The 15,715-nt window shown below is 49.2% G+C and overlaps 1 protein-coding gene across 5 annotated transcripts in view; it reads right to left on the minus strand.

Annotated features, from left to right (window-relative positions):
* Nucleotides 1–15,715, minus strand: part of PMEPA1 (prostate transmembrane protein, androgen induced 1) — a 51,523-nt gene that overhangs the window by 9,626 nt on the left and 26,182 nt on the right. For all 5 annotated transcript variants that reach the window (XM_075019967.1, XM_075019952.1, XM_075019943.1 and 2 more), the window contains one exon: nucleotides 2,818–2,972. In XM_075019967.1, the coding sequence (XP_074876068.1) occupies nucleotides 2,818–2,972 (155 nt within the window). The remainder of the gene's footprint in view (nucleotides 1–2,817; nucleotides 2,973–15,715) is intronic.

A 15,715-nucleotide genomic window follows, 5' to 3' on the forward strand; every position in this document is an offset into this window, starting at 1 on the left:
ATTCTGGAAAAATAAAGGTACTTGTTATAAGGAGACAGAACTTAAGTACAGTGAGAACAGTGATGGAGAAACACATGATGTAATACAAGAATTCCCTGCTAGCGAGAACCACATTAAAAAAAACCTTTAGGGAAATTAATTTCTCCTTCAGTTGTAATTTTTGAGCTACAACAACAAAAAAGAACAACTCAGGCAGACCTAGCAGCATCCTGACCATGGGATGAACTATTTCAATATTTCAAAAGATGAAAAGCATGTATGCAGCTCCAGTGCCCATCTGCGGTCACGACAGCAAAGTGAAGTTTGGGATTTAAAAAGCCCAACACCAGTTCAGCACAAGTTTAATGGATTACGTAAACCGGTATCCAGTTCAGCATAGCCTCTGCCCTGCCAGCCTCCAGCACTCGTTTAGACTGGAGCTGTTTTCTACAAAAAGACATGCTGGGCTGAATCTGAAAGGAGCTACCTTTAAGATCTTTATTATGATTGATCCCACTGTAACGAGCTTCCCGCTTAGCGCACGAGGGGCTTCTCTGTCCCATCAGGAGAGCGCTCGGACCACAGGGAACCTTGGCTGCCACTCCACCAACACTGCCCTCGCAGCACAGACAGGGGCAGGGAGAAGGGAAAGAATTATAGTGGGGGGGGGGAGCAAAAACCAACATTTCTCTCCTTAGCTCCAAGAAAGGTTTTGAAGATTCTGCACCCTCACTGAGGTCTAGCAGAGGCATGGAGGTAAACCTTGGCTGAAAAGCCATTTAATCACTGATGTGTCTGAAGGCTGAATAAATAACAGAGCTGTTTTGGTCTGGGGACTGGGCCAAAAAATGGCTGGAAATTTTGATCAGGTGAAATTTAAAAAAAAAAAAAAATAAAAAAAAAGGGGGGAAAAAGACATTATTTTTTAAACAGTCAACAATTTTTGATTCAACCTGAAGTTTTTGTTCAATCTCCATGTGATTTTCTCTTCTCTTTCCATGTTAGCCTTCTTTCCTCTTTTTAAAGAAAACAAAAGACAGGCCACTTAAGAAAACAGAAATTAGTATATTAAAATAAAAAAGGCTTGATCTGATATTTGCTTTGAAAATGTAAAATGAAATATTTTGGTATTGTTCAAGTATATCATTCTGGATGTGATAAAACAGCAAAAAATCTGAAAGTGGGAAAACAATCTTTCTGCTATTTTTAATAATTCACGTGCTTGGATGCCCACATTCTGCTACTGTTGGAAGCGGGTGCACAGGATGGTAAGAAGAGACATAAGATTTCTGTAAATCCAGGAGGAGCTGGGATACGTGCAAGGAGTTTAGCTCTGATCCCCAAAGCAGGCAGGTGCTCCAGCGATCGCCACCCTTGCACCAGCTGGTTTAAAGGGGATCACGCACTCCCGGCACTTTGATCTGGTTGCACAGCATCGATAAATGACCCCAAGCTGAGCTCACCGCCGTACCCTCCAGAGACGCGCTCCGCAGCCCACAAAACGAAGGGTGCTTTAATCGAGCTTGGGGTTTGCGCAGCTCTCCTTCCCAACGGGTGTCTTTCTCACTTTGGCACAGAGCGTCCGATATAAGGGACCTCCGTCTGCTGTGTGCGATGTGTGACAAAAATTGCAGCTCTGGAGCTGAGGGACAGCCTGCACCTTGGGCATCTGCTGGCTGGACAGCTTTCGACAGCGCTGTACTGAAGACTTAGTTAATAAAAGATGTTAGATATCTCTCTCAAAGAAAAAAGAAAAAAAGCAAGCAATCCCAGTATTTGATCTTTTTCCCGCAGCAAGCATGGATGTGATACAAGGGAGCATGGCCCCACACAAACCACCGCATGGCAGCACCGATGTGCTTAGCCTGCCCTGGAAGCCTGCAGAGGAGAGGGCACGAAGCAGTGACCTTGAGGAAGCCCTATCGTTTAAAGAGCTTTAAGATCCTTCAGGGTGAATGCTAAAACAAAACAAAAAAAATCGGTAGAAGATACCCCTGCACTGAAGACAGAGCCATGTAGGCAGCAGTGAATAGAACATGCTCACCCTCCAAAAAAATGTGATGTCTTTCCTCTATAGGTTCTTCTAAGTCTCTCTGAGCTACTGCATTTGAGGAAACTGCATAAACTAACATCTGCCTCGAGGCTGGAGAGGCTCAGCCTCGAGTCCCCGTCAGAGGTACAATTAACACGTTTCTCCTCAGGCTTTTACGAAGCAGGGAGCCTGGGTTACACAGGGAACCTCTCGAGCACCCTCTTGGAGAGATTTCTGCTTGTCTGGCTGACAAGTGTTTTCTGACCCCTCCACCACAGCAATGGCAGCACCACCGGTGAAAACCAGAGAAAGTATTCCAGGATTTCCTATTCTCTTGAAGGCAGGCATTAAGTTTTCATATAGTCATTTGAGACTCTCCAACTGGAGCCGCCAGAGGACTTGATGGTTTGGGGCTGTTAAAGGCAAGGCATATGCACCCCAACCAGCTGAGGGTGCGTGGTGGTTTCAGGAAGAGGACACGCCACGAACAGCCTCCTGCAGTTACTTTACTGATGTAAAGCCTGAACTGCAAAGCTCAGGGCAAAGGCAGAGGCTATGGCTGTCTATATGTTACAACATACAGCACCCTAAAGAGCCAGAGACACCCCTAAAAGGGGACACCCACCCCCCATAACGGAGACAGAGGATGATGCCAAGACCCAGCGTGGAGGGTGTCTCTTCACGCAGTGCCAAGCGGCACATGGGCACACACGCCCCAGACGAACGGCCCTAACGTTTCCCCAGCGTCACATCATTTGGCAAACGGCGCAGGACGAGGTGGGGTGGAAGAGCAGGGTGCGACTTACTGATGAGAGGTTCTCGTCTCTCCGCCGCCCCTGGCTGTGCCGGCTGATGAAGGATCGCGCAGAGAGTTTGTAGTGGTTCAGCAGACACGTGATCACCACCACCATCACCATCATCACCACCACGATTATGATTATCTGTACAAACTCCAACTCCGCTGCAAGAGAGACAGACAGACTTTCAGCCAACAGAAAAAAACCAACATGTAATTGAGCACAAGAAGAACTAATGGGGCTGAGACACCAATGACACGGCCGCATCCTCCCCCCGTAAAGCTCTCACATGCCTATGTGGGCTCTGCATGCTTTGAGCCCAGCTACTTACTTAATAAAAACCTCATTAATTCACTTTTTCAGTGCCACAGAAGACTCTAGGAGGGATCTTTAAAGACGATCTACAAAGCAGAGTGTTTCCAAGCCACAGTGGGGACAGGACTTCCCAGAGTCCTCCCAGCTGCAGTGTGCTGGATGTCCCCACCGCCACGTACAAAACCAGCAGCATCTCAGTGCTGAGTGTGCCTTGCTCAGGGCCACAGAGCCACAAACCAGCGTAATTCATCTTAACGAAACAATTTACCTAAATGCGAGCTAAATTTCTGCAATTCTCCTCCCATCACCACCACTCCTTCCTCCGGGGGGGACCAGACCGAAGTCTTCCTCAGCACACCCTCACACCAGGTACGCGTCCCCTCTGTCACAGTGGGGTCGGACAGTGGCACGGGGAGCCCACGGCTTGCAGGACCCCTCTCCCCGACGCCGGTCCATCCGCCACGGGGCACAGGCGGGGAGACCTCCTGCTTTTCAGAGAGATGCCAGACGGGCGCGATGCGGCTGCCCGTGGGGGCCACATCCTGGAGCTCCAGACATCCCTCAGCTCAGGGCTTAGCCAGCTGACAGTGGCAGCTTGAGTGGCTTGAACTGGCATAAAGGAAAACTGCCAAAAAAGCCTCCAAACAAACAAGAACAAGCAAACAACAGACCATCCGGTTAACTCCGGAGACACTTGGCAGGAGGCGGCGAGAAGCAGCTCCTAAAATTTCCTAAGGAAATAATTCCTCACACCTCTCTGAGGCTAAGGAAAATTGAGTACTGGAGGCAAACGTAGCGCTGGGGTCATTATTTCCATGCATTTGGCACCCAGGGAGCGGACACCATCCCTGAACCGCTCGGTCGCTCCCCCCAAGCCCCCTCGTGCCAGCAGAACCCAGAGCTCGCCGTGGCCAGGACCAGGCAGCAGCAACTCCAGTGCTCATCGTAAAGGAGGGGCCAGACCAGCAGAATTCAATAGTTCTGGGGATTTAAACTTTGTTTGCTTCTCAGCAGGGACAGCTATAACATCCAGTTTTGGAAAGCTGTGCCCTAAGCTATCGTGGATGCTGCTATCTGTATTTTATCTATACAGACACACATACACACATATATCTGTAGATACACGGGAAGACCCATCACACCTCGAAGGGCAGCATCACGCTGCTCCTACCAGCTGGGGTGGCTTCTGCTGAGTCAGGCAAATTCAATTTTCTTTTTTTTTAATGGAAAGTTTTCTCCTGGCAGGTGGCATTTAAGTGCCAGTAAAAGCAAATAAATGTCAAGAAAACAGTCCAGGTGGTGAGTGCTGCCAGTTACCTTGGAGCTCATTCTGCTAAACAGCAGCTATTTCTGCCATTGCCCAAAATGCTTAACCAGCTCTACCCACCACCTTCAAAAAGCAGAATTATGCCTTAAAAGCAGAAGCCTTATCTGTCACTTAAAGCTAGATGTACGAGTGACTTGGAGCCCATATACTTCCAGCACCCCTAAAACGCAGCTGCCTCTACACCGGAAGATTGCACATGGCGTGGGAAGAGAGGGATTAAAAGCTAAACATTGCAAAGGAGTTTTGCCTTAAAAATGCCTTTTAGCTAAAGGCATCTTCTCGAAAGAGGAGCTCTGCGTCTTTCACAGCAACCCCAGCAAGGTGCCCAAATGCCACTGTGAAGGGAAGAGCCTGGAAAAAACCATGTTCCAACGATTTAAGATCCAGCCCCAAAGCAGCAGCACAGCTCGCCCGTGGGAATGACGGGTGACCCGACCCGAGAGCTGCCACGGGTGCCCTGTGCTGCAGGAACGGGCTGAAACGGGAGCTCATTTCTTCTAAACACAAATCAGATTAACCAGAGGAGCAAACACCCCAAAACTTAAAGGGCTGGGAAAAGAGGATGATGCAAAACCTTTAAAAAAAAGCACAACCCTCTTCCTATGTCACCCCCCCTATGTAGGAGAGTGTCCCTACATAGCCCAAAGGCATGTCCTAGTGCCAGCTGCACCCAGAGCATCCCTGCTGACCTCCAGCACCCGACCGGCGAGGTGAAGCCCCAGCACCCCAGCCAGGCACAGGATGCCCCACAGCCCCCCTGGGTGCTCTCCAGGTCACCCACAAAGAGCCAGACCCCAGGGGGGGCACTGACCCAGGGCCCCTCTGCCTCCCCTAGATGTGGGCAGCAGAGCCCACAGGCTGGAGAGCAGCCACCCAGCTTGGGTGCAGAGCCTGCTTTTTGCAGAACTCATTACAGAAAAGAAAAAAAAAACACAACCAAAACAAAAAGCAACCAAGGTTTTTAGGAAGATGAGTCAATTTAGCCTCAAAGTGCAGCATGTGCTTTGGCCACAGTAAGAAAACGCAAGAAAAAAATACAAGTGAGGCCAGTGATGGAAAACTTCCTTTTGGGTTAAAAGAGGTTATATTTCTGAAGAAAAACAAGACCAAGGTAGTTGTAAAGGAAAGTTCCTTTCCTAGGACGAGAGATCCCTTAAATGAACCAAACCTTGCTAAATTGGTCATGGAACTTTGGTGACACAAGTGAAGTTTTGGCCATCGAGAAGCGCTGCCCTAACTCCTTCCTAGGAAGGAACACACACGAGACATGTGTCATTTACAAATTACCTAAGCTAAGCTTCCTGCACACATGTACAGATATATAACAAGCAGAGCCTGAAGCAGAAGAAAGGGTGGGAATTCCATCAGGGTCTGGGACAACTTACCAGTATCTCATCCATCCCCATCCAGCCTGAATGTTGCTTATTCTGGCTGTGGGACTCCTCTAATTGGGGTATTACAAAACAGTTGCCAAGAGGTGCAATAGTAAGGCACAGTATGATTACCAGAACGAAGGGGACACTGCTTTCCATCAGGGATGCTCCTCCTGCGCCATCTCTCCCTCCCATGTTCTCTTGGAGCTGGTCATCTGGACAGGCAGGACCCCCCCCAGGGACCATAGGAGACACAGGCAGTGTTTGGCCATGCATCATGCCTTGCTCTTCAAACTCTAAACTGGGTTATTTCGATGTGGAATCTAGCTTAACGTTATGGCAATCACGCTAGCATTATCAACAAAAGTGATGTGGGAGGAGGGAGAAAATTAAGATGCAAATTAACAGTCTGTAAACAGGTTTGGTGAAATGTGTCTGAACGATAAAACCTGATCAGCCCCCCCCCCCATTCGGACTTTGGCCTTTTCATGCCAATGGCCTTGCTCTTCTCCAACCTCCTTTGTTAGCACAGGGAAGGCAGCAGCTCAATCACTGCAGCGGAGCACATCTACCCTTGTCCTGCAACACAGACAACGGCTCGAACTTTTAAGTATCGTATGCGAGAAATGTACCTGCCGTCTCTGGTGGTGCTGCTGGAATTAAAATTTCTTCCCAATATTGTATGTATACATGAGGCAGCCCAACCCACTGGAACCTCAGCTCTCTGCACCAGCAGCAGCTCAGGGAAGAGCAGAGGGCACACAGTGCCCTGAGTTTTGCTCTACCGCAAGCCCAGCCTGTAAGGAGCAGCGCAGCCTCGCAGCACCTAGGAGCAAACGCATCGGGTACGTCGAAATGAGCTTTAATCCCAAGAACGTTCATGTTGCCCAATCTGGCCTTTGGAAAAAATAAAATAAAAATCAAACCAAACCAAAAAAAAGTCCCACACACTCAATTTGTGCTTTTCAAGTTTCAAGAGACTCATACCCACTCGAGGCGCCAAAGTTTCTGCCAACTCTTCCTCTGTTTTAACTTGTCTTCATGGGCTTCATTTGCAGAAAGGGGAAAAAAAACAACATGCTGGAAAGCTGGATATACTCAGTAAGATTTTATCCAAGTAGCTCAGTCAAACTAATGAAGAAAGATCATTAAAAACCCAAACTTTGAGTTAATAAGTTATTATACAAGTGCAATTCAGCTGCTATGCTAATAAAAAGCCTTTGGGGAACGAAAAACAAGCCAAACTGCAAAGCACATAATTCTACTGGTATTCTTAAAAACACACACACAACAAAACAAGAAAAAAAATACTCAACACATTTTGTATTTGGCTTCCTAATCATTGTCACTTTTCAATTAGAAGAGACCTCATTCCATTTCTCTCTGTAATTTTCCCCAAGGGAAGTGTTATAAATGCACTAGGCTTTACAAGATGGGCATATTCAGCCTCCAAATGCAAAGTAAGGTCACACTAATTTAATTTTGCATAATTTTTATTCCAGAATACATTTCAAACTAACAGGTTCAGACATCACATTTAAGTGACACAACCTGCTTTTCTGTATTTTCTGTCTAGACGCTGCAGCTTTGGGAGTCGGTCAGCACGCGTGCAACTGTTTTGCAACTAAGCATTTTTCCCCCAGATTCTCACAATCCTGAAACTGGATATTCGTGATCAAGTAAAATAACTTGTCACATCCCATGCTTCAAGTTCGTTACTCGCTTGCCACTTTAAGCCACATGCGGCCTTGAATAAGGGTTTCACAGTCGATTATAGCCTTACATTAACGAACGATGGGAGACTCCGCTGCTTCCCAAAGCCTGCAGACCCCGCAACGCGTAGGCTGTGGCCGCTCTCCTGCTCAGAGAGCTTTTTGGAGGAAGGCAGCACGTGCCCTTGCTGCCCACACCAGGCTGCTGCCTGGGCACCAAGACGATGAGGCTCTAAAGCGTCTGAAATTTATGAAAATGGCAGCTGGCTGGCAGCTGGTGCCGACGTGGAGGCAGACCACGCTGAGGGCTCGACAGAAGCAGCTGCAGAAAGGTGCATCTCGGAGCTTCCTCGAGTGCCTACGAACAAAATACTTGGCACCCACAGGTTTAAAATTCATTAATGTTTTTGCAAGGAGGGAGAGCTTTTTGAGTCAGCGGTGACACTGGGAGCACACACACGCAGTTCGCAATGGCTGCAGGGGAGGTGAGGCTATGATATACTTTAAATGCATTATTTCCTTACTTTTTACAGCTATACTACAGTTCATAAAATGCTTACTATAAACTTTATTAAAGCTTTTCCTTCCACACAGAGTATCACTGCTGAAGACCAATGCTCCAAAGCACTGGCAAGTATAAAGAGGAGAAAAAAAAACCAAATACACCTGCATTTTGCTGCAATAATTATGGGTACTCCAGCTATCATTTACACGTGGACAGAACAGCTTTCAGACAGGGTCTCAGTCAAGATGACCTTTGCTTTCAGCTGGGTATAATACACATCTGCAGGTCAAAACAATTATCTGTAAGCTTCAATTACAATTTCTATGTATACTGGAATTGCATATCGTGTCAGAAGTGATGAGAAAGAGAAGTGAAATTACTCAGGAGATAATGGCTAAGCTGAACAAATGTAGCTGCACTAGCCACGATTCCTAAGAAAAAAGTTTTAAAAAAAACATAAATATGCCAGTCATCATAAATGCTGTGGTGCACTGTGCTAAAACCCAAGTCGGTTTTGCTGAGACAAAATTAAAGCAAGCAGAGAATCCCCTGCAGAATACTTTGCTTCTCCGATGTTCACTTTCACTTCCTTTCGGTATTTTTATCACTGAAAACCCCTTAGTTCTGACTTGAAACAGATTGCTGGGACAGTTCAAGCACAATGAGTCCAATCACAAGCTCACACAAACTATCAAAAGTAAGTTCTTAAGGCTGTGGAGAAAAAACTCCTGCTGCTAATTTCATCTTCTGATGGACATCAGCCTGGTGCGAGGCAATCTAACGCCCTGCTTCACGCCAGACAGGATGAGATACCTCCCAAGCAAGCCTCGCTGTTCAAAGTTAATGAGCCATTAGTTAATTTTTACCCAGGACAGATGAGATATGTACCTCAGCTTCTGGATGCTCCCGTGATGGTCCCTCAGCATCAGAGCCCCATTATCACTCGTTTTATTACCGTTCTTTGGGAAAAATACATTTAAAATTGTGTTTTGAAGTTGCTCCATGTGCCTGAGATAGGAGAGCTGGTAACAGGCAGGCAAAGCCTTCATCAGGCTTTGGGGTGTTGGGCACAGCCCCACCGCCATGGGGAAACTTCCAACATTGCCCCAACATCTCCAACAGCACAAGTCACAGAAAAGGCAAAAAAGTGGGTTTAACACGAAAGCTTAACTCCAGTGGTTTCCCCTCATCTAGAAACTGATGTGAATTTGAGTAGTAGAAAAATCCAAAAGGAAGTGAGTAAGAGTCAGGGAGACTAAAAAGGGGCCGAGAACAATGCAGATTTTGCTATTTCAGAAGTTTTAGAGAACTGTGGAAATAGTGTTTCCCCCTGAATCACCGCTGTGCCATCACTGCCCACATGGGTACTCGCTCCCAGCAGCCAGGCTCCTTGCTGCGCACGAGGGGTCTTTCACCCAGCCTCGCATTTTAGCCCATCACAGCGCAAGGACCATCTTGCTGAAGACCCTCCACTAACACCTGCAATCCGAGATAACAGAGTCCTTTTCTATGCTGGGATGTTCCTCTGCAACCCAGCTGCATGAAAATTTCCAGACTGGTCATTTTTCACCGTACATAGGGACTATTTTTAACTAAATGTCATTTATGTTCCCAGAGAAACATCCTGTAAGTGCCTAATGCAAAAGCCAAGGAGCCTTGCCATGTACTGTGCCTTCACCTCTGGTCTTCACTTTCTCTGACACACAACAACATTTACACCAAGACTGAATGGAGTGGTTTCGTACAGAGATTCCTCCCGCTGCCTAACAAGCCTCGATAAAACGGGCAGAAACAGACTGAGATTCTTCAACTTTCCTGCTGAAGTACAAAGAGACGTGATCAGGTCTTGTACAAACCTGGGCAGCATCTCTAGCCTCCAGAAGACACCGGCTAAGGATAACTTCTAACGGCAGGCAGCTTGAGCTCCCTGGCCCCATCCTGTCCCTGCAGCGAACGCGTGCCTCCCGTGGGGTGGCAGCAGGATACCTGCTGACAGCGTGCAAAGCGCTAGGTGATGCTTAGAGAAGGCAGAGCTGAGAAAAGCACCTTGCTCTCTGCCCCCAGAGCCCTCGCTCCAACTATGAAGCGGCGCTTTCCACTCCTCGCCGCGCACGGCCGCTTTGCGGAGCGCCCGTGGTTATTTACGGAGCCTGGTTCACGCGGGTGACTCGGCACCGTGATTCAACAGATTCCGACCGAAAGCCTGCAAATACGGGGAGTGGGGCACCTCGGTGGGGACCATCCCGCAGCAGCGGTACCGGCCTCCAGCACAGCCCCCGGTCCCGAAGCTTATGAAATCCATAAATGAATTGCTGCCTACCATCAGCTAAATATGGTGGCACTGTAATGTCACACCACATGTCCCGGCTTCTTCCGTAATCCTTGGGGATTTAGGATAAGTTCAACTGACTGCAACACTCTGTCCTCCACGCACCCCCGCTTCACACCCCAGAGAGGAAGGTCTCTACACACACACACACACGGAGTCTTTCCAGACACGGCAAAATTAACCAGATGAATTAATGAAAAGCGTTCACAAATCTGCAGTGAGCACTTTCATCCCTGATTTTCCATTAACACCTCTGATACCCACAGAGCTGCCCTTGCTGCATGACTCAGAGCAAGACACAGCAGAGATGTGCACAGCCCTGACTGCTGTTCCCTCTCCTCCCAATTTTCTCATCTTTTCATCCACCCCCACCCTTGGGTATCTTCTGTTTGAACAGGTTCCTTGTAGCCCTTGATGGCAGCACTCTAGTTACATAAAAAAAAGCATGCAAAAGACTTAAATAAGGGTACAGCTACTTTTCGACTGAGCATGTGCAGGAAGGTGGTGGGGAGAAACGGAAGTCCAAATCAGACCGGTACTGGCAATAATTTGAAGCTTGGAGCTGAAGAGTATCCACGCATCCTTTCTCCCTGTCCGTGATTCCCCAAATACTGCACTTACAAGCTTTGTGGGATGCCAAGCAGGGGTGCTCAAGGATTTCAGCCAAGAACGGTTTCAGGCCAGTAACCTTAAAGGCTTCTCAACAGGCTTGTGCAGTTCCTCAAAGAGCAAATGCAAAACAAGTCTTGGAATAGGGGCGGACCGAGGTCCCCCTCTTCCAGCATCAGTAAGTGTCTGTCAGCACCCAAAACCTGGGCTGCTTCCTTAGCATCCTACAGCAAGCATCCTTTTCAGCCGCCGGTCCAGAGGTCCCTGCCTGCTCCCCTACCCACCCAGGCGCTTTGACAGGCAGAAGAAGGATATGACCCAGCATTTTCTCCAACAGACCTGGGCTGTCGTCTTCGCACGAAACTTATTGCCAATGGGCAGGCAGAGACGCTGCCCTAAACCAGAAGTGATGGGTCTGACTTTCAGCCGTTCTCAGCACCCACATCTCCGGCTGAAGGCAGCAGCAAGGGCAGGGGCTTGGGCACCAGCAGGCTGCAGAGGAGGAGGAGGAGGAGGAGAGACACCCTTATCCATTCTGTCAGCTACTTGACAGCCCAACCTGCTCCTCTCCCCAGTCTTCGCTGACATTTCAGAGCACCACAGCTTCAGCAGTGCCCAGAGGCACCATCGAGAGCAAGGAGACACACAAGGACAGTCCTTGCCACGAACAGCTGAGAGCCTACCGCTACCTTGCATGCCCCAATAATTAGGGCACAAAACAAGTCCTAATCACTTTTGGAAAATGAAAGCTGAGAACACCCTGTACCGCCTTGCCTTACGCATACCGACACGCCGTCTTTTGCAAGCAGAGAACCAGAAAGGCCAGAGTTGACATTACTGAACTGGTCCTACAGCAGGCCTGGACCAAAGCAGGGTCCACAGAGCTGGCCCGAGTTCTGCCCGGTCCTCATGCTCAGTTCAGAGCCCTGCCTGCCCCAAGAGCTTGCATTCGTGCCTGCTGGCTGCGAGCATACTTTCGGAGAGCAGGGGATAGATGTTACAGCAAAATTTGGGCACCCTTTGGAGCTGCATGTGGCTCCCTGGAAGGACCCGAGGGTTAAACTCAGCAGAATTGAGTCCAGCCAAAGTGTGGTCGTTATGCCAGATGCTCATCAAAGCCTCTGTAAAAGGATGTGGGTTAAGCAATGTAGCCAAAGAGCGGACCTCATTTTTTTCCTACTCAAGGCTAAAGAATGTGAATTTGAAAAGAGCCATGTGAATCTGGTCACCCTTCCGAGCTATGATTTTGGTAGGGAATAAACTCACAACTTCTCAGGGAGCAGCTGCAGGGGCTCAGACGCTGGAGCATCCCACAGGAGAGGCAGCAGGGTCAGTGCTGGGACCCCGGCCCCTTGCCCTCTCCTCTTCATACATACGGCGCGGAGGAAAATACCCTGGCACAGCAGCAACGCAGCCCGGTGCAAGCAGCTCTGCCCTGGCATATCCTTCCCAGCCCTGCTTGGAAAAGGCACATGCCCATTATGCTAAACATTATATTTGAACTGCTCTAATTTAAGCAAGAACCAAAACAGCTCCAGGCAACAGCTGGAATCCAAAGGCTGCCAGAGAGGGTGCACCAAACACTGCTCCTGGTTTAGAGAGGCCATTTCATCCACCAGATGCTGAGCTCCACTCCTTAAAGACACGAATGTTCTCTCTCTCGGAGACCGTGGACAGGGAAGAAGAGATGAAAGAACAAAGAACTTCAGACGGCACATTACTCACCCTCCACTACTCGTCTGTTAGGTCATTTTAGAAGCCATCAGACCAGGTGAAGTCATTACTGCAATATTCGTGTATTAGCCTCAGCTACATTTATCTTCTGAATAATACCACCATAAAACCACATATGAAGGGCCCATCAGACTGTCAACAGCTGCATTTGTTTACAAGGCAGCACGGGAAGTACTGCAGATAGATACAGAATATGATCTTGATATTGCCACTGCTGGCGCTCAGCAGCAGCATCGTGAAGCTGGAGCTGCAGCAGCAACACCAAGTCATCAAAGAGAGCAGGATCAGGCCCGTGACAACAGGCAGGACAGCTGGGGAGAGACTGTTGGATTTGGTCCTGCTTCATGCATCATCAGTACAGTTATAACAGCTAAATTGCATTTCCAGATTCAACATGGCCGGTTCTGATGCAGCAAGCAGAAATAATGCCGTGCGAGTTAGTGATGGCAGACTGAGAACAGGGCAGGAGGGCAGAGAGCAAGTGGGACTTGGAAAAGGAGCCAGTTTGAGAAAAACAAAACATTGCTGGAAAATGGGTGATGGGGCCCCAAGAAGTCAAGTTCGTAGTGTCAATCCTTGGGCCATAACTGTGTTTAATATAGTTTGTTTTCTTCATTCGTCACCCCGGGTAATCAAGCATCACATCCTCTGAGTCACTGGCGAATGATGGCCTCATCCTGCACCCCCACCCCGTTTTTTTGTTTGTTTTAAAGGAAATGGCCCCATTTCATACTTATAGCCACGGAAGCATCAGACTGGTTGGGCCTAAGAGAATTTTTTAGTCCTTAAAACGCAGTAACCGTCCCAATCACACCACTGTGCCTGTTCTCCAAAGGTGTCCCTCCTGAGCTAGCAGGGCCACAGCGGCAGCTGTGGGGAGCAGGACCTGCGTTCACAGACCAGAAAGGCAGGATCAGCAAGGCAGCACTCAGCTTTTACATGGAAATTGCAAACGTGAGAGCTGGGGTCAGCAGCTCTTTCAGCTGGGACACCTCCTGGCTCCAAGCAGAGACCTGTCAACTGGAGACTCGTTTAGAGAAACTACTAAAGACGTTAACCAGCTCCCTCAGAGCAATGAGAACTAACGAGGTTCTCTGGGACACTCAGGCTCTCTCAAATCTTGCATACGCCAACCCCTTCTCTCCCTTTTTGTGCCTATTTCTCTCACCCTCTCCTTTTCTAGGATTTTGAGAAAATATTTTATGCACAGTAAGCCTGATCCCAGCCTACTGAGACGACTGGAAGGAGTACATTGCTTTTGAAGTTACTCCCAAGGGTAAGGACAGCTAAACTGGATTAAAAGCATAAATTCTGGTTTTGCACTTAAAAGATAGGTAAATTTGCTTGCTCACTAGAAAGTGTTGAGCCAGGTTCACGGCCCCCACCAAGCTGAGAACACCCACAGCATCTCCTGCTCCCCGAGAGGCGGCACGATGGCATCGGGCTTGGACAATGCCCAGGGCAGGGGTGAGGGCAGCGTCACCCACCCCCTTGAGCAGGAGCATCCAGAGAGGGACACAGGAACAAAGAGTTTACGGTTCGCAATCATAAATAGCATGAAGCAGAAAAAAAAAATCTAGCAAAAAAATGAGTGAAAAAAACAGTACGCAATATCCGGATCAAACCCTGCCAGCTGACCCTGAAAGACCAAAGGGGTTTTGTTTGTCAGGGGTATTTCTACAGCTAGTAAAAATAAACACATTAATAAATAAGTATTTTTGTATACCCTGGAAACACTCCTGATCAATATGTGGCTTGCTACCATAGAGGTTTTTTTTTTTTTTCCTCCCACCCAGCAGAAACTCATGACAAAGGGAAGCACATCTCATTTATGAACTTAGCTATAAATACTTTTGCTAACTGCCATTTAGGAATTTCATTTCCTGCTTGAGCAAGTCCTGTTGAAAGAGGCAATTACCAAATTTGTTTCTAGTTATAGAAATAGATGTTTTTCGCTGCCCACATCTGTTTCGACAGACAAATTGCCAGTCGCGGACGCTCCAAGGAGAGCAAGTGCTCCATCCAGGGAGGGCTTCGCCACCTTTCCAGAAAGCTAACAGCAATTACAGGGATTGGGTTTCCAATTCCAACTTCATTTGAGCCCCGTCTCCTGCTGCAACGGAGCCGCCTCGCACCGACGGGGGCACCTGCAGCTTCACAGTCGGCCGGCGCACACCGGCAACCGCTGCCGGCAGTGCCGAAGCCTGCTCCCCTCCTCCCGCTGCTGCGGAGACGCGAAGGAATACCGCGTTTCATTAGTCACCAGGCCCCTCGGAACAAAGCAGCTTTAATTCTGCAGGTCACGAGGACCCAGTACGCTGCGCTTGTCGTGCGCGCAGAAAGGAAGGCGGCAGCAAAGCGTCCTCCTCGCCTGCGGAGCGGTGGGATGGCACCCCTGGGGCACCCCGCCGAAAAACAGCCAGCTGTGACGGCACGCGGGTGCGGAGGTGGAGGTTTGTGGCTGTCGTCGGCAGGGACCACAGCCTCTCCGGGCTGAATACTGTATACACCGGGTTTTACCGGGCCTCCCTCCCCCATGTCCTCCCTCTAGAAAGTTTCTATTTCCACTTATTCCTGGGAAAAAACCATTTGTCGGCCGATTCCCAACACGCTCGCCCGTGGCCCCGCCAGAGCCCAGCTGCGGCTCAGGTGCCCCAGCGCCAGCACCCAAGCCCCGGCACGATGCCCAGCAAGTCCTGTGGGACCAGTGCTCGAGCTGGGGCACCCCGAGAGGGACACGGGGACAAGCACAACACCCGTCGGCTCACACCCAGCGCCCGGCTCACGGATGCAGCCCAGGCACAGAGAAGCCACCGAACACCACAAGCTGTAGCCGGGGAATTTCTCCTCCGGCATTTTTTCCTGCGTGAATCAGCACGGCTCCCCCTGCGCCATCTCGCTTATCGACCCCGGCGCAGCCTCAAGGAGCCCATCGGGATTTGGGATGGGTGCTGGGGACCCCCGCCCCGCCGTGCCCCCCGTCCCGAGGCCACCGGGACACGC

This window comes from Buteo buteo, chromosome 2 (assembly GCF_964188355.1).
Source record: "Buteo buteo chromosome 2, bButBut1.hap1.1, whole genome shotgun sequence".
Taxonomy (NCBI): domain Eukaryota; kingdom Metazoa; phylum Chordata; class Aves; order Accipitriformes; family Accipitridae; genus Buteo; species Buteo buteo.